Source organism: Lycorma delicatula, chromosome 4 (assembly GCF_047948215.1).
Source record: "Lycorma delicatula isolate Av1 chromosome 4, ASM4794821v1, whole genome shotgun sequence".
Classification (NCBI taxonomy): domain Eukaryota; kingdom Metazoa; phylum Arthropoda; class Insecta; order Hemiptera; family Fulgoridae; genus Lycorma; species Lycorma delicatula.
Genome location: NC_134458.1, coordinates 3,544,478 through 3,564,547, shown reverse-complemented (window position 1 = coordinate 3,564,547; position 20,070 = coordinate 3,544,478). Strand labels below are relative to the sequence as shown.

General features: G+C 34.9%; 1 protein-coding gene across 1 annotated transcript in view; it reads left to right on the top strand.

The window, feature by feature from the left end:
* Positions 1-20,070, top strand: part of FASN3 (Fatty acid synthase 3) — a 280,712-nt gene that overhangs the window by 108,947 nt on the left and 151,695 nt on the right. The window contains exons 16-17 of the mRNA XM_075362162.1: positions 2,746-3,006; positions 19,850-20,029. Of these exons, the coding sequence (XP_075218277.1) occupies positions 2,746-3,006; positions 19,850-20,029 (441 nt within the window). The remainder of the gene's footprint in view (positions 1-2,745; positions 3,007-19,849; positions 20,030-20,070) is intronic.

Genomic DNA, 20,070 nt, shown 5'->3' with positions numbered 1-20,070 from the left:
TTTTATAACTACAATAAGTTTACTCTTAACGGGAATTGCAATTATTTAAGAAAAAAAAACCTATGTTTAGAGATTTTTTCATTAATATTAAACATTTTCAATGAAGTTTACAGTCTTTTTTTAGGTGAGGTAGAGGAATCCCATTTACGGGCGTCGTGTTGGGCTAACAGGTTACGAGAGATCTTGCTAATGTGCCTATGTGTGCCTGCGCCATACTAAATAAACCACCACCTCACCTAACTCCCCTCCCGGAGCCGGACCCAAAATTAAGCATTACACAGCCCCGGGAGGTGCCTTTGAGCTCGGGGGATTTAGAGTCCCCGTGCTTCATTACCGTCGCCCATCCACGCAAGCGCGGACAAACGACGGCTCCAGAGGGACCTGTCCGCCCCCCCCCTTGCTCCCCAGTCCCAAATCTTCACCTTGGTCCTTTGTTTAGAGGTCTTCGTCTTCGGCTTGTCTAATCAGCACCCTATATCCTGCTGTCAGCTTCCTTGGATCGTAAAATGTGCGTGACCATGTTTCCTACAGCAACCCATTCTTGCTTTCCTTTGAGCGTAAATTCAGTGATGTTACCCGGAGTCAGCGACTCCAAGTTGTTTCCCCGCCTGATTTCAGCCCATCTGGTGCAATCAAAAACGGCAAGCACCCCGGAGCACACGCTCCGGGGTGCCTTCGATTCCACAGTAAATACACCCCGGGGACTCCCTCCTGCGAAAATGATGCAGATAAAAGGCGAACTCACCATGGCCGGAAAGGTACTGGGCAAGGTATTAATCCACCTTGCCGTGATTTCTCCAAACCCATGGCCCTATTCTGGGGATCAGTCTCCTGGTCCACACTCACCTATGAGGGGAGCTCAGCCCCCTTCGCCTGCGATTCTTCCAATGCCAATCTGCGTGCCTCACCCTTAGGCATGCCCTCATGCGTTCTTTTTAACTGCATTGCTCTCAGGTGAACGGGTATAATTTCCGCGATAACTTCTATCGCAGTGGTTGAAGTCATTTTGTAACGAGTCTGAAACGATTTGAATGGCCGCCCACCGCTGTAGAGATGCCAGCATCCTCACGTTTCTCTTTTTGGAAAGTGCATATGCCCAGACGGGTGCAGCATACAATACAACAGATAGTGCAAGGGACAGTATCATTCTTCTTTTACTTTGCCTGGGACCGATTCGCCTCCCCGTAAGCCTGCTCAAGTTATTCATTACCGACTTTCCACTCTTGGTCACCTCCCGCAGGTGAACGTTAAACAAACCAGATTTTGCTAACCACACGCCGAGGTGTTTGACACATGGCAACCCTTACCCTGTTAACCGTGATGACCATATCTCGGATTCTTCTTCAACCTACCAAGGTTAAGGCAGCAGTCTTATGTGGGGTCAGGCTCAGTCCCCTATCGTCCAGTAAATTATTTATCATCTCCATCGCGTTATTTGCGATCTCTTAGACCTGTTCTTCTGTGCTGGCTGCAACCGGCTGCAACCAGCACGGCCAGGTTGTTCGCATAGCCGATGATATGGGCGTCCCCTGGAAGCTCCTCCCAAGAGGTTCTCGTATGAGAGGTTCCACAGGAGCGGCCTCAAGATAGAACGCTGTGGAACACCTCGAAACACCTCTAGTTCTTCCTGTCCTTCTTCGGTTGCAAGTGTCGTACCTGTCGTGAAGGTAATCATTAATAGTGGCGATTAAGTAATCACTGATTCCCCGATCTTTCATTGCGTTTATTACCACGGACATGAAATGCTATTGAACTTGCCCCTGACATCGAGGAGGACAACCAAAGGTATCCTCCGCCTGGAGCCGCTCGCACGGTCCCTCGCCCAGTCAAGAACATGCTTGATCGCGTCAGTGGTTGATCTCCCCCATACAAAACCATATTGATTGGGGGAGAACCTCCAGACGCGTCAACCTCGGCCCTTATTCGTTCAGCAAGCAATCTTTCTAGGAGTTTGCCCATGATATTTAGCAGGCAAATATTACCTAGGACCATCACTGCCGCCGGCTCCTGGCTTTGGAATCAAAGCCAGCCAGGCTCCCTTCCAGCAGCCTGGAAAGTAGCACCCCCGTAGGACCCCGTTCATGACAACAAGGACGGTCCACGGGTGTTCCTCTACAAATTTCTTGACGATTACTGCCGGAATGGAGCCCGGCCCCGGAAGTATCTTGATATTTATCTTCCTGGCGGCCCAAATGAGCTCACCAATCGTGAATCTGTTCTCATGATGACACTCCATTCTCGTGCAACACTCCTCACGACAGAGGAACAGATCCATAACCGCCCTTAGTGCATGCCTTCGGGTCAGCCGAGGAAAGGACCGGCCAAGCCTCTTCATCATTATTTGGTAAGCCCTCTCCCATGAATTGTTGTCAAGCCCCTTAATGAGTTTGTGCCAGGCCGCCGCCTTCAAATTTTTGATAGCGGCACAGAGGTCATTTCTTACCAAGCGATAACGTGTGACAAGATCATCTACCTGTATCACACAGTGGCCCCTGGCCCGCTGTAGATTTATCCTCGCGGCCAGAGCTGTTGTCCTCAGTTTGACAATAGAGTCTGATCACCAATAAACTTTATAGTCCTGCCTGTGCCAAATCATCAGACTTTTGATATATTGTATTTTGATGTTTTTTATTATTTTCATATGTTTATTAATCATTGCAGTCATTAATAACAATAATTTTTTTAACAACCGAGTCCAAGTTTCATTTGTAGACACTAATTTACTTAAATTTTTTTGTTTAATAGGCTCTATTGAATTTGTTGTAATGATTCAAAAAGGAAGTGGTACCTTTGAAGTCGTTGAAGGAGGAGCAGCGATCGTTAGCGGTCGAGTTTACGCACCTGGGGATATAAATAAAGAGATGGTTGATTTAAAACGGGTCAAGCTACCCGATTCGGCTTCTAAGCTCCTTCCGTTGAATTCCAAAGATATATATAAAGAACTTAGACAAAGAGGTTATAACTACAAGGGACTGTTTCGTGGTTTAGTCTCTTCTGATAATACAGGTAATCTATTGTTAAATAAGTGAATTTGGTTTTTATATTAAAATACTTACATATAAATAATACTCTTATATACCCAGCAGCAGCTGCAGTTTAGTTCATTGCTCATATCACATTATTTTTAGTAATAATATCTGCAAATAATAGTTATTAGGTGATAATAAAGTAATCCTATCTTTACTTGATAAGCGCTTCAGCTTCAGTCATTAGGCTTATTGTACAATCGAAAGACAGGAAAAAGAGTCCCTGATCTGTGGTCCCTGACCATAGGCAGACCACCCCAACAGATGACTCAAGTTGCACCTTCTCAATAGTTCCTTCCTCAGTGTAGACCTAACAAGTACGTGTGACTCAAACCCAAACTGGAGAAGAAGAAGAAGTACAATGAAAAAGGATGAACAATGAGAAAGTATAATCTACCTTCAGAAAAACAGCAGCACCAGATAAATGACCCCCTCCAACCCAGAGTAGAACTTCAAGGGCCTCTTTAGGCAATAGTCACCCGTCCTGCTATAACCCTTTAGAACAGTGTTTCTCAACCTGTGTGATAACACTAAATGAGAGGCGCGAGCATATCGAAAAGGAAATATTTAAAAAAAACGTATTAATTTACTGAAAGGAAAACCAAACAAAATATATTCTGACATAATAAATAATAAAATACACATTTACTCTTATAAATAGTATTGTATCAGTACTGCACAATGCATTTAATAATTAACTTTTATTTTTGACTTCAGTCATTTGACTGGTTTGATGCAGCTCTCCAAGATTCCCTATCTAGTGCCAGTCATTTCATTTCCATATATCCCCTACATCCTACACTCCTAACAGTTTGTTTTACATATTACAAACGTTGCCTGCCTGCACAATCTTTCCCTTCTACCTGACCCTCCAATATTAAAGTGACTATTCCAGGACGCCTTAATATGTGGCCTATAAGTTTGTCTCTTTTTTAACTATATTTTTCCAAATATAAACTATCTTCTCTTATAGCACCATATGTCAAAAGCTTCTAATCTTTTCTTCTCAGGTAATCCGATCATCCAAGTTTCATTTCCGTATAAAGCTATGTTCCAAACATATACTTTCAAAAATGTTTTCCTGATGTTTAAATTAATTTTTGATGTAAACAAATTATATTTCTGACTGAAAGCTCGTTTGCCTTGCTATTCTGTATTTTATGTCGCTCCTGCTTCGTCCACTTAGTAATTCTACTTCCCAAATATCAAAATTCTTCTACCTCTGTAATCTTTTCTATTCCTATTTTTATATTCAGTGGTACATCATTCATTTTGTTCTTGTTTATTTTCATGCGTAGGACTTTATCCATGCTGTTCATTTTTTCTTCTAAATCTTGTTTACTCTCAGCTAGAATTACTATATCATCAGCAAATTGAAGCATCTTTATCTTTTCACCTTGTGCTGTTGTACAAGGTAAAGATTAAAAAGTAACAGGGATAGAAAACATCCTTGTCAGACTCCCTTTTTTATTACGGCTTCTTTCTTATGTTCTTCAATTATTACTGTTGCTGTTTGGTTCCTGTAAATGTTAGCAATTGTTCTTCTATCTCTGTATTTGAACCTTAATTTTTTAAAACAATGCTGAACATTTTATTCCAGTCTACGTTATCGAATGCCTTTTCTAGGTCTATAAATGTCAAGTATGTTTTTCTTTAATCTTCCTTCTACTATTAATCTGAGGCCTAAAATTGCTTCCCTTGTCCCTATACTTTTCCTGAAACCAAATTGGTCTTTTCCTAACACTTCTTCCATTCTCCTCTCAATTTTCCTGTATATAATTCTAGTTAAGATTTTTGATGCATGACTAGTTAAACTAATTGTTGTGTATTCTTCACATTTATCTGTTCCTGCTTTCTTTGGTATCATGACTATAACGCTTTTTTTGAAATCTGATGGAACTTCCTCTTTTTCATAAATATTACACACCAGTTTGTATAATCTATCCATTGCTTTCTCACCTGCACTGCGCAGTAATTATGCATGTATTCCGGCTATTCCAGGAGCCTTTCTGCCATTCAACTCTTTTAATGCTCTCTTAAATTCAGATCACAGTATTTTTTTTCTCCTTTCATCCTCTTAGACTTCCTATTCTTCCTCTATAACACCATTTTCTAATTCATTTCTTCCGTATAACTCTTCAATATATTCCACACACCTATTGATGTTTCGTTTCGTATTATAAATCAGTGTACCATCATTGTTTAATACACTATTCAATTTTAATTTATGTACCCCAAAATTTTCCTTAACTTTCCTGTATGCTCCGTCTATTTTACCAATGTTCATTTCTCTTTCCATTTCTGAACACTATTCTTTAATACATTCTTCTTCTGCTAGTTTGCACTTTCTGTTTATAGTATTTATTAATTGTCGATAGTTCTTTTTACTTTCTTCATCACTAGCATTCTTATATTTTCTACGTTCATCCATCAGCTGCAATATATCGTCTGAAACCCAAGGTTTTCTACCAGTTCTTTTTGTTCCGCCTAAGTTCACTTCTGCTGATTTAAGAATTTCCTTTTTAACATTCTTCCATTTTTCTTCTTCTACATTTTCTACCTTATCTTTTTTACTCAGACCTCTTGCGATTTCCTCCTCAAAAATCTTCTTTACTTTCTTTCCTCAAGCTTCTCTAAATTCCACCGACTCATCTGACACCTTTTCTTCAGGTTTTTAAACCTCAATTTACATTTCATTATCACTAAATTATGGCCGCTATCAATTTCTGCTCCAGGGTAAGCTTTGCAGTTAACCAGTAGATTTTAAATCTCTGCTTAACCATGATATAATCTATCTGATACCATGTAGTATCACCTGGCTTTTTCCATGTGCTTTTTCTATTATGATTTTTAAACTATTTATACTTTGTAAAACTGTACTTAAAACTACTTATTATACTTTATACAAAACTCTATAAGTCGATCCCCTCTTTTATTCCTATTGCCCAGCCCATATTTACCCACAATATTTCCTTCCTTACCTTTTCCAATGCTTGCATTCCAATCTCCAACTATTATTAAATTTTCATCCCCTTTTATGTGTGTATCTGCTTCATCAATTTCTTGGTATACACACTCTACCTCATCATCATCATCATCATCATCATGAGTACTTATTTAGACGTTAGCAATCGTTGTCGGCTTAGGTTTTGATTTTATCCTTATTACAATGATTCTATTGCTATGTATTTTGAAATACTTTACTCTCTTCCTATCTTCTTGTTCATTACAAAATCTACTTCTGCCTGCCCTTTATTTGAAACTGAGTTAATTATTCTAAAATCACCTGACCACAAATGTTTTTTGTCTTCCCACCGAACCTCACTAATTCCTACTACATCTACATTTAATCTATAGACTTCCCTTTTTAAATTTTCTAGCCTACCAACTATTTTTAGACTGCTAACATTCCATGCACCGACTCATAGAATGTTATTTTTTAATTTTCTGGTGACCCCTTCCTTAGTAGTCCTCACCCTCACCTGGAAACCAAACGGGGGATTAGTTTACCTCCAGAATATTTTACCAAGGAAAGGCCTCCATCTTTATTACATGAAAATGAAGAGAATCACATTTTCTTGGAAAAAAAGCAGCTGTAGTTTTTCATTGCTTTCAGATGCACAGTACTCAGAAGATTGAGTGATTTTGATGTGGCCATTTTAAGTCCTGCTGACCTTAACAACTACTGAAAGAGCTGTTGCCCTCTTTCAGGAATCATTGCTTAGTCTGGCTCTCAACAGATATCTCTCCAATATGGTTGCACCTTCAGTGCAGCTAGTGGTCTCATGATTCATAGAGGGAGATAATTAACTTATCCAGCCCATATTCACCCACAATATTTCCTTCCTTATCTTTTCCAATGCTTGCATTCCAATCTCCAACAGACAGACTCCTTTGGGTCTGTCTTTCAGAACAACGTTTTTTTAAAGGAAGGTTTAATATTAGAAGTAGAAACTGAATTCTTTTTCTATATTTAGCTGAGATCTATATTTTTCTTTCAATGCAGCCACCGCAGAAAATCCAGTTTCGCAAAGGTATGTTGCTGAAAATGATAGTGTATGAAATGCTCTTGTTTTCAGTGCAGAAAACTCTTCATCCACCCCTGCCCAAAATTCAGAGTGATTTACTACTAAATTGTCTTTTGATTTCGCCATTTGCTGTGAAGTCTATGAAGATTTCTTCTTCGGCAGTTGAGAGTCCTTCAGGAGTATTTTGAAATGGATCCCTAACCCACTCATAACTAGCCACCAAGTTGCTGTCATCTCGATTCCCCCCCGAGGGGAGAAGATCCCACCTCGACACCAAGTTGCCGTCAGCAAGAAAATACTTTTTAAAATTCTTTGCCAGTATGACAAATGATTTTCAATGGTTACAAAAACAACTTACATATTTTGTCTTCAGCCTTGTAAGTTTTAACACAATCATCCACATTTGCAATCATTTCTAGGTTCTTTGCTTTAAATTTCTGCTCCACAATTCCAATTTTCTACAAAAAGCATTAACTTTATCACTTACATCCAATATATGTGTATTTGTTCCTTGGAGTTTAAGAATTAAGAATCAAGTATTTAATTTCTCAAATATGTCGATCAAGGAGCTCAATTCCATAACAAATAAACCATCTCGAAACGTCTCGGCTTCTGGTCGGTTTTTCTCTTATAGAAAAATGGCGATTTCATCTCTTAAATCATACACGTTGCAAAAATTTCCCATGTGATAACCATCTTGCCTCGCAATAAAATAGTAACGTTGAATGTACTGAAACTTTGTTTTTGTTAATGTGAGGTATTTTTGTGTTTGTTGTTTGTAAGTTATTGTTTTACTAGGTTTTTACAGGTTGTTTTACTTGGTTTACTAGGTCAGTAGAATCTGTAAAGAAGTCTTACACCGATGGGAATGTCACGTGTGGTATTCGCATCGGTGGCATCCTGACTGAGGCAAGATGGAATATGTCTTGAGGCCTTTGAATACGACCTCCGTTAAAGCTCCTCAAGGCTAGATACGGAGGGAGTGGTGTGGCGTTTAGATCCGTCATATGGCGGGTGTCTTCTTCTTCGGGGTCAGGATGTACTGCACCCATGCCTTTATAAAATGCAGAAAAAATTCTTGATTCTTATAAAATGCAGAAAAGATTTTAGGGGTCTCATTTTTATATAATTTACTAAGGTTACATCCGTCATTAGCACAATATTCAGACCAGGACTCATTTTTTTGGAAGCCAGAGCTTCTCTGTGGATCATGCAATGTGTCCAGACACCCTGTGGAGATTTTTGTTTCACAAGTGTTGTATACTTTGGAATCTTCCAGACTTTGAACGAGCACCATCGGTGCATATTCCGACGCAATCTTTCAACTCGATGTTTGCCTCGTTTGTAAAATCATTTAAGATAGCAAATAATGCGAGCGCTACTGCTTTGAGTTTTAACGGTTTGCAGAAAAGTAGTTTTTTTACTGTTGACATACCATCACAAAATCTAACATAGGCAATGAGATGAGCATCTTTATTGCTATCTGTTGCCTCATCAAGCTGAATTGAAAACAATTTGTCACGCAACTTCCCGAAAAACTGATGATGTCTGTACATCTTCAGTTATATCACCAATTAGACGCGCAACAGTATCATCTGATATAGGTAGAAGTATGGACTGCAATTTTTTTTTGCAAAATTATCTCCAAACATAGTTTCTACAGTCTCAATTGCAGCTGTCAAAATAAGCTCTTCACCAATGGTGTGAGGCTTTTTAATCTGGCTATTTTATATGAACTTTGTAAGAGGCAAGTAAAGTTTTTACGTTTACAGACAAAGTTTTTTTTTTTAAAAATGATGTTTGCTTTTCATATGATTTTAATTTTAATACGAAGAATTCTCAGAGTTTGTTAACGTACTCACTATGAAGCGTTTCCAAATGTCGTTTAAGTTTATTAGGTTTCATGCTGTTTGCTGCTAAAGTTTTTAAGCAAATGACACACAGTGGTATTTCTTCTTCATTTACTTCAGTACTGGTAAACCCAAAATTTAAGTATTCTTGAGAATATTTTCTTGACTTTATTTTCGGAACCACGGTCATCTGTGCACTTGTTGACGCTTCACTAGTGTCTAATGCTCGCCAGACCAAATTATAAGGAGCACGTACACACACAATAAGTTGAAACCTCTAAATCGCTCATGTTCATACCATCGCTATCAACGCAGCTAATTAGTTTTAACTAGGTTTCATCGGGTTGTGGTTGAGGTGTCGCAAAGCATTCATTATTTTTTTATTTATTTTTTTTATTTTTGGGGGTCATGAGAATCACTGGCTTAACACAACTATTTAGAGATTAAAACCAAGTAGTAGTAGAATAGAGGAAATTGTTGTAAGTTACTGTTTCAAAAAACAATGAAAATGTAATTATTTGATATTTCATTTATTTTTTGATAAAATAATAGATGAAAGACAATTAAAAATAACACGGTTAATCTTCTTCAACTGTTTCTGTGCATACCGCCTATTTTTCCTTCCGTCATCACATTACTCAGCAACAAGTCTTTTATCAACATGATTTCTGCTATTATTCTGTACCTTCTCAAGTCGATACTATGAGCAATACAGCAGTTATTTATTGATTGATTTAGATAGTTGATTCTTTTTCCTCGATGTAATTACACTGTTTTTTATACTTCAAAAGTAAAAGTGATTTTTATCACTGTATATTTAGATATCACGCTAATATACCTAAGAAGTCATCATTTTTTACCCGTTGTTGAATTTTAATTTCATCTGAATTTTGCATCTAAGAAGCTTCTCAGTAATACAGTTTGACGTTCTCTAAAGACTAGGGGTCTTTCAGCCTTAATAGTGGTGACGTCATTATTTTGCAAAACTCTTACGAGATTTTGAAAAAATAAAGGTTTGATCTATAAACAAACACAACTCGTACCACGGGTTGTAAAGTTTAGGACACAAACAATCTGAGTTCAGCTGAATCATCAAAAGTTTCATTTATTCCTTCTGTTGCTTCCCTTATAATATTTGAATTTTATCAGACTTCGTATAGAGATTCAGTAGAGTAAAAGATTCTATCACTCGCATGCTTTAAGGTAATAGAAAGGTCAACGTGATTTTTAAGTTATAAATACAGGTTATTTCTGTAAATAAATCTTTTATTCCGGTCATAAATAATACATTATAATGATCACATCAGAAATGGATATATATGCTACTCCTCAGATAAAAAAGAGGAAGTCCCCCGGAATTTTCTGGGATGGATCGAGAGAAATTGTATATAACTGGGTAAAAGCTTGATCGGAACAGCATTACAGCACACAGAAAGAATTAATTATGAAATAAAAAATATATATAACTACGTTAATTATTTAAAGTATAAACATATGAAGTAATAAATGAATACGTGAAGATACTAAATAAATAAAATAATTTTTTTTTTAAATCATAATTAAGAATACATTGTGAAAATTATTTACACCGCATATTTATAAACGCATCGATCGGAGATACCGAAAATACAACTTTGTTTATACATTTTGTAAGATCTTTTTCATTTTATATATTTTTACATTAAGAAAAATTACAAATTATTTATATTTATTTTCTATATAGTAGACAACACAAAAGAAAGCTAGCTTTTGAAGGTTCTATTTTACAAACCTCTTGATGGAAAAGATGAATTTTATACCGTTTAAAACCTATTATTTTCTGCATTACTGTAGCATGAAAATTAATCCGAAAAGCGATGAAATTTAACAAAAGTAACTTTATTTTTAAAAAACATCATACCAGCACAATTTGTAAATATCTAGTAATTAATATTTCCTTCTTTATTCTTAATCACTTAACGTACACGGATTCAACAAGTGTACTACACTTTTTTTTATTTCTTCATCATGAAACCATACATATATTATGTGATGATATTATACAGATATTATACTTTAATACAGATACTGCCACACAGATATTATACTTTAATGAGGTAGATTATGTATAAAACATACCTGCTAAAAGTTATCCGCTTTGAAATTTGTTTTAAAGGTATTATATACAGATGTCAAGTATATATTAGTAATTTGTAATTAATAAATGAATAATAATAAAAATATTATTCATATTTATTAACAAAATGTATGCATACTCCTATATTTATTTATGTGATTGTTGGGTAAAGTTAACTAAAAAAAAACACAGCTCGTATTTGCCAAAAGAAATTGGACTTTAATGAGAAAGAAAAACAACTTAACTTAAGTTAAATCATAACCTTAAAAACGAAAAAGAAATTATGAAAATAACATAATTTAATGATACATAAGAATATCAAATGAAATCAGCATAGCAATGATATTAAATGAAAAAATACATGAATATACACTTTTAAATACACATTTTTAACAAAGCCTGCAAACAAGAGAACATGAAACACCTTAATTTTAATTATAAATTTAGAAAAATATAACATCAATAAACATAGTATGTCTGAAAAACTATTGCATTGCTGATAAATGCAGTAATATTGAAAATTAGGAATGAACAAATGTCATTAACTAGAAAAATAAATTACAGTAAATCTTAATTGGCACTGGCCTTTCCTGATCTATGACCAACAAACTTAGCATTAAATAATATTAAAATGTAATTCTAGTTTAACGTAGAAAAATGACATAATAATATTCTAGGACAAAAAGAGTTAATTACAATAATCCAATTGAAATTAATAAACATATAAATAGAGTTCCTAAGCTAGTAAGCTTTCTTGAAAAATATAAATTATAAAGTCCTAAAACATAATTGCACATCAGGAACAAATTGTTTTAGGTTAATTTTAGAGCAGTAATGAACACAGTTCATGAATAGAAATGGATTAATCTCGGCGATTAACGAGATACAAGATTAAATTGTAGAGTTAATTATCTTAACTACAGAATTGAAATTAATAAAGCACGTGAAATAGGTTGCAGCTGAACAAAGACTCAACCTTATGTAAGTAACCTGTCGTGACTGTACTAAAGTGAGTAAATGGTTTTGTGAACTACACTTGAAAGTGAAAATGCGTAAGGTACGATGAACTGAATGTTCCACAAATTTTTACTGATAAAATAACTGTGTAAACGTAATAAATAATGATAAACTGAACTTGCCTGTAGCACACAAATATTTGTAAGAGACGAACTCGTGAATGAAGGTAAAACGAATACATACAGTAAATTCCTGAGCGTAGTCCGCCGTGGTGTATCAGGAACGCAGGGGTGAGACGTGGTGTAGAGTTAGACTAATACGTAGTAGATATGTAGCAACGAGGTTGGAGATTCTGGATCGAGGAAAATGTAAATCTGCGTTTCGAGAAGATTCGACGTCGATAGAAATGGCAGTTTGTAGTAATTGAAGCACTTTCAGAAGAAACGTAATACAGTGAATTTGAAGAATAATTTAACGAAGAAACGAAGCTGGACGAACATAGAAAAACTGTGAAATCACGAAAAACTGACGAGTAGAACTAGAAAATATTTTTGACACAGGAATACCGCATCGTGCATGCGAGTATGGCGGTGATGATGAGATTAGCACAAATCTTGAGAGCGAAACGTAAAGACGTGTTTACATTGTGAGTGTCTGGTCAAATCTGCCGAAAAGATGGCGTGAACGAAAGGAGGGGGAAACCACGGCTAGGCAGTGAACAGGAGAGAGTGTGTGTTGGCAACAAGAGTAGTGTCTTAGAGTTAGTACGAGAACGATTAGAGAGAACGTGTTGGAATTCGAGACCGAAGACATAACAAAAATAATCTGAATACGCAAGTTGAAGAAATGACATCAGAGCCGACAAAGAGAAATAGACTTCTAGGAACTATGGCAATATTGAAATTGGTTGAGAATTAAAAAAAACACTAAGCCTAATATATACATTAAGATTAAACAGCAATGAAATAATGCGTGATAGAAATGAGCTAACACCATAACCTTGAATTCATTGGAATAAAAACGACTTTACGCTAAACGGCGTAAACAGTGATAATTTAATGTTCTCTTTACTTACGCAAATCGCTTTATATGTTATTGACTAGTTTCATTCTACCTCCTGAACAACTTTCTTTGGAGTCAGGCCGGAGGAAGCAAAAAATAAATATGTTTATTTTATTACTGAGATACTATACACGTAGCTCTAGTTTTAATGTTTTAAATTATGCTTTTACACCGCGTATTAAAAAGAATAAAACATACATTTCCGATGATACAAAGATCTATCTGTGAAAGTTGTTAATGAAGCAAGTAACAAACAAAAGTATGCGAGATGAAAAAATAACTTTTAATAAAAATAATTAATTACTAATTTATAACTGCACAAAAAATGAGCCAGTATATATATATATATGTATACTCCACCGTGCTGGTCTAGTGGTTAACTCGTCATCGCAAATCACCTGATTTCGAAGTAGAGAGTTCTAAGGTTCAAATCCTAGTAAAGTTACTTTTATACGGATTTGAATACCAGATCGTGGATACCGGTGTTCTTTGGTGGTTGGGTTTCAATTAACTTCATATCTCAGGAACGGTCGACCTGAGAGTGTACAAGACTACACTTCATTTACATTCATACATATCATCCTCATTCCTCCTCTGAAGTAATACCTTGCGTTGATTCCGGATGTAAACAGAATGGAGAGAGTATATATATATATATATATATATATATATATATGTATGTATGTATGTATGTATGTATGTATGTGTATGTGTACATATGTATTTATTTATAAGGTAATTAAACAGTTAGTACTATATTTTATTAAAATGATTCTACTTTAGGATTTAATATGAAATTCTTTACCTTTTTTAAATATCTTAAATTTAGTTTTAAAATTAAAATATAGCTATTTACACTGAAAATAACAAATTTAAAAAAAAAGGATTTCAGCAAAAGGCAACTCGATAAGGTTTCACATTAATTTACATATATACAGAGCGGCATAAGGAAACGAAAAAATTTGAAGTAACTCTCATAAAAGTAAAAAAGAAAATGAATTTACAAGTTTTATTGTCGGAAACAAAACGTAAAAATCACGCCATTAAGTGTTCTAACACAAAAACTTTCAGTTTCTAAAAGCAATGAGCATAAGATGATGGCCACTGGAACATAAGCATTCCTGGAAGCGAATGCTGAGATTGCGCACGGCACTTTGAAACACTTCCATAGAAATTCATGGGACAACGTAGTCTGATGGTTTCAGTTTCTGTACAAGTTGAATTTTGTAAGGGTGAAAGTTCAAATCACTGTGGAATATTCGGCGGACGGTTGTTCGGTCTAGATTCAATGCTGCTACGTGTTTCCTCGCTGATCGTCGTGGGCTCCTTCCAATTGAGGCCCGAACTGCTTCAATGTTTTCTGAAGTAAATTGACCTCCTGGTGGTTTCTTTTTTAAAGCTAAACCCGTTTCCTCGAAATCCTCAACCCACGTCGTGATGGCGTGGTAAGATGAAACGCGACCGTGACGGCCAAAATTGTAATGACGTCGGAATTCCCGTTCAGCAGTAGGCACACTGTCATGATTCTTGTAAAATGCCTTCACGGCAAATGCACGTTCTGTACTGAGCAACTGGTCTACAATTAAGTAAATGTCAGGTAGTTGTACACAGAAGTATGCCTCTCCCACCTTTCTACAAGCTCCTCAGGGCTGTCACTAATACTTTCAAAATGGCCTGTTTCCCTGTGCCACTCTGTACTTTTACTCGTACAACTGTATTTAACTTAAAGTAGAGTAATACTACAAGAACATGTTCTTCCTAAAAAAAAAAAATTAGATTTAGAGGAAAAATAAAAATATACATTCAAACTCATGTATTAATCCGATAATGGAATTATGGATTCAGTTTACAAATGCTACTCATTCCCAAAGAACTTGGTTACAAACTGTATTATCTCCTTGCCTTTATGAAGATAAATAGTATCGATTAGTTTTGTAATTTTCATCTCTGCCGTTTTTAATTCACTGAATTTTAAAAATCAATTACCGCTTGCTTTTTTTTTTTAGTATCGCTTAACATGTTTGTTTTTTTACACGACTGCCCAAAAAGAAGTGTAATGTTTCTGGGTATGTATATGTATGTTTGTTCCACGGTAGCAGCTCAAGGCCGAACCGATTTAGATGTATGATCCCCGTTGGAATCTTACATTACTGGGAGTGTCATAAGCTATATAAATATGTACATATGAATGTTGAATTGGAACTAAAAGGCCACAAAAATCATATATACGACTCCAAATCGATAACACAAGCCTGCGATGGTTGTGGTTTATAATTTTTGATAATTTATTCTTACGTATTTTGTAGCTGTGAATCCGAAAATTAACTTAATTTTTTTCCATCACGTCAGGAGTTTTCGCAAATCGCAAATTTCAAAATTTGTAAAAAATTGAAAAACTGCGAAAATGTGATACAATAAAATAGATATAAAAGGTTTTCTTTTTTTAATAAATTAATATAATATATTATTTTTTGGCTTATACTAAGCATTCTTATAGCTAAAACGTTGAGTGGTCTGAAGAGGAGGGCGGGGGGGGTGTCATTATTCTTCTTTTTTCGAAAAATTTGGAAGAAAATCTGTTTCTCTGTACCTGAACCAGGAAAATTAAGTGAAGAACCTGCTGCTAGCAGGTTCTTCTCTTTAAGCCTCGAATCAAGCAATTCTGAATTTTCTTTGATCAGATGTGTCTCGAACCGAATCGTTTACTTCATACTGTGAATAAAGCTCTGGTGCACAGCTATCTCCGGGTGCGTACTCCTCGATATTATCTTCATTTAAATCACTTATGGAACCGTCTATTTCAGGTAAATTTTCTGGTGGAATTAGCACTGGTACGTCTGGATCATGAGGAACCGGGCGTAAAGCTGATGGCATATTTGGATAGACGATTCTTTTTTTATTCTTCAAATTGAAACCGCGAACATCAGTCGAACAAAAGTAACAATCATTGGTGTGATTCGTGGCTCTCGCCACACCATTGCAACTCCAAACCTGAACGCTTCTTATTCACCCTTTGACCACCGTCTAAGTCATTCAACACATGAGTAGCAAACTTAGTGGGGCGCCCAAGTTTTGTCTTGATTTCCTATTTTCACTCCGAAATACGTAAGGTACACTTGTCGAACGAAACTTGTTATCTCATTTTTGCCTTTACACCATTAACTAACAAAAATGTAACAAAAAAATCTGCAGAATTTTTGCAGCGACTTGAAGCCGGTTTGAAAACGGAAAGATTGCTTTATGGCCTGAAAATGTATTTTCCACCGACAAAAACGCGTTTGATCACGGAGGACGGAAAAACTCGATTTACGCACGCTGATGAAACAGCACTGAAAGTAGTTGCACGGTGCATAAAAGGTGCGGATAGCTGCCAATAAATATGTCACATCTTGTTAAGTCTTGTCACAACCTTTCGGCCAAGCTCTCCCACCGCACCGTCACGTCATCTTCAACCCCTCCCATCCATTACTTAGACCACTCAACTGTTCAGCTATAAGAATGCATAGTATAAGCCAAAAAAGTGAATGTATTATATTAATTTATTATAAAAAAAAATATTTTTTTGTCTATTTTACAGTATCACATTTTTGCAATTTTTCAACTGTTACAAATTTTGAAATCTGCGATTATCGAAAAATTCTGACGTGATGGAAAAAATGGACGTTATTTTCGGATTTAGCGCTAAAAATACATACGTATCAATTATCAAAATTTAAAAAACATTCCAAAACCCAAATTTACCGGCTTGTGTAACTGAAAGTATTTTCAGTATCGATTTATTAGTATCGAAAATAATTGTGTTTTAAGATCTGCTACGATATTGAATGAATGAATTACGGCAGTAAATTCTATTAATTTATTTTATCATTATTATTACTGTTTTTATTTATTGTTTATAAACATTTATGAAAAAATCTTATGATTTTTTGATAGCAGTTTGTTCGAACATGTAAGCACGTTCGTTTTACTGCTAAATATTAACTAATAGTCTCTTCCTTTTATTAATAAAATTAATAAGTTAATAAAAATACAAATATAAGATATAAAAAAAAGTAACCCAAGCTTAGAAATTAAATTAAATATTCTGTAAATTAATTGACAACGGACTGCTTTTAGCAGGAGAAAATCGTGGAGGGAGCCGTGTGCAGCCGCCGGCGCATTAACATTGGTCCGTTTTATGTATAGCTAAATATTAACTAATAATCCCTTTCTTTTATTTACGAGACTGCCTAAAAAGGCGTGTAATATATTTAGGGTATATATATATATATATATATATATGTTTGTTCCACTGTAGCAGCTCAACGGTTGAACCGATTTACATGTATGACCCCACGTTGGAATCCTTATGTTAACGGGAGTGTCATAGGTTGTACAAATTTTATATACATATATATATATATATATGTTTGAATAAATTTTTAAAAAACACGACTGCCGAAAAAAAACATTGTTGACAAATATTGCTCTTTTGTTACGGTTTGGACTATCCGACTTTGTATTATACTAGCAAACAGCCCGTTTGAATTTTGAAACTCAGTAAGTTAGTTGTGAAGATATAACAACATATCCGAATAACTGTGATCTGTTCGATCGAGAGTGTACCTGATGCATGCAAAAATTAGCTTTTAACCTACTAACAAATACCCCGTTTGAATTTTAAAAATCGGACGATTGTTTGCAGAGATATTATAAGAGCACCCCGTTGCACCTTCCAAAAGAGCGCCCCAGAAGCACCTCGTTTGTTGCCAATTGATGGTGATGATTGGTCTAGCCTCGAACGAGGTGCTTGCATCATCTCACCACTCTAGCCTCACATACAGTCCCACACGGGAAATCCATTATTATGAAACAGAAATCTTTATTAAACAATTTTTTTAGATTTATTTAATATTATTTTATTCTATTTAACGTAAATTTAATTCTATAATTTCTGTAATATTATTCATTCGATTATTTCTAATCATTCAGTTCAAACCCAGCTCAGACAGTGATAGAGGCTCACAGTTCATTAATTCAATTCATTAAAGTTTGTGTTTCAGCCGGATAATCTCCGCTACTACATATATATATAGCCTATGACACTCCCGGTAACATACGGATTCCAACGCGGGGTCATACATCTAAATCGGTTCAGCCGTTGAGATGCTACGGTGGAACATATGTGCATACATACAAACATACACCTAAATACATTACACTCCTTTTTGGGCAGTTGTGTAAAAATATATAAATGATAACAAAAGTAAAATAGAACTTGCAGTAATAGAATTATGAGTGCTTCTAACATTAGTTTTTTACTATATTCAATGTCCCGAAAGAAGACTGTATAACTCGGTGTAGGCCAAACTTCAGAGCACTGTTTCAGGAAATGAAAATAAACAAAAAAACTTCATTTAGATAAATGCCCTCCCTATCTAACTTAATTTTTTCTGTACGATCTTTTTAATTTTTTTTTTCAATAAAAATTTATACCTTTAGAAGATTGAGATATTTTGATGAAGTTAGTGTAAATTACCCGACTACATCTATAAAATAAGTTTGAAAATTTCAAAATGGCGGCCATTTAAATTTTTTAATGGTTAACACTTTCGAAATATTAGTTTTATCGAATTACGTTTTATTTGACAAAATGTTAAGGTTTTTCTTGTGAATAAAATAATATTAATTTATTCAAATCGGTTAATAAACAGCTGCAATATAGCTGAAATTGTTAAAGAGGATCATAAAAATCACGCGTTTTTTTTTAAAACCGACATGAAATTGTCAGACTGACTTATATAGACACAGATCATCTGTAAATCAGTGCCTTTGCTACCTAATGGTGCAGAAATAAAATTAAACTCTTGAAGAAGGGAACTGGAATCTACTTCTTTCCTAATTAGCACAGTGTAGAATGCTTTTTATTATTTTAAGAAAGGCTGTACCATTTTTGAAATGATTTCATCTCATTTGATGTGCAATCAACATTTGGTTCGTTAAGAATCTCTATAAAGCCATTCAATGTCATTTCTCATATTTATTCTTGAAATTAAAATTTGGAACATTTGAAATAAATGTTATAAATGTCACAATATTTTAATGTTTCCTATTTCATGGGGTGCTCAGAAACAGAGGGTTTCTGTTTCTGGGTGAAGAGGTACAAATTTTTCAAAATATTCATTTATTTTACTGATTCCCAGAAGCAATTATCTTTTGAAAAATTATATATATTTATATTTTTTGATACCTGATTTGGGTAGGGATAAGAAGACAGAAATATGATGTATTGAAATATTTTATATTTCTCAAAGATAAAAACACTTTAAAAAAAGGTTGACTAATGAATAAGTTCTCACCAGGTCTTACATCGATAAGAAAATTTTATCCTTCAACAAAATTATTTAAATGCAGTCAGGGGCTCTTTAATATACAATAATTACTATTCAGAGCTTTTTAATATAGGACAATTACTATTCAGAGCCCTCCCCCACGACTGCATTTGAATATTTTCATTGAAAAATAAAATTTTCTTATCAATATAAAACCTGGTGAAAACTTAATCATTAGACTACCTTAAATCCCTGCTATTTCTACAACATGAAATATTTATTTAAACAAATTAAAACTCTCTGAAATTTTGAATGGTTACCCCATTATTTTATTTAATTAAATACTGCATAATGATGTTTACTTCTTTATTTCCATACCTTGTTTTCTTTTTTTTAGTTCGATTTATTGACATTTTATTAGTTAAATTTATTTATTTATTTTTTTTATTTTTTGGCAGTCGTGATTTTTAATTTTTATAATTGTTTTCATTATTTTAAGGAACTGTTGGAACAGTAGCGTGGAACAACAACTGGGTTGCATTTATGGATAGCATGTTACAAATGCAGATATTACAGGAAGACACACGGGCTCTTTTTGTACCAACAGCTATATCAAAGCTTTCAATAAACATCAAGAAACATGTCCATGATCTGTTTAATCTACCTGAAGATAAAAAAGGTAACAAAGAAATTTAAAAAATTTATAAAACTCGTGTAGTT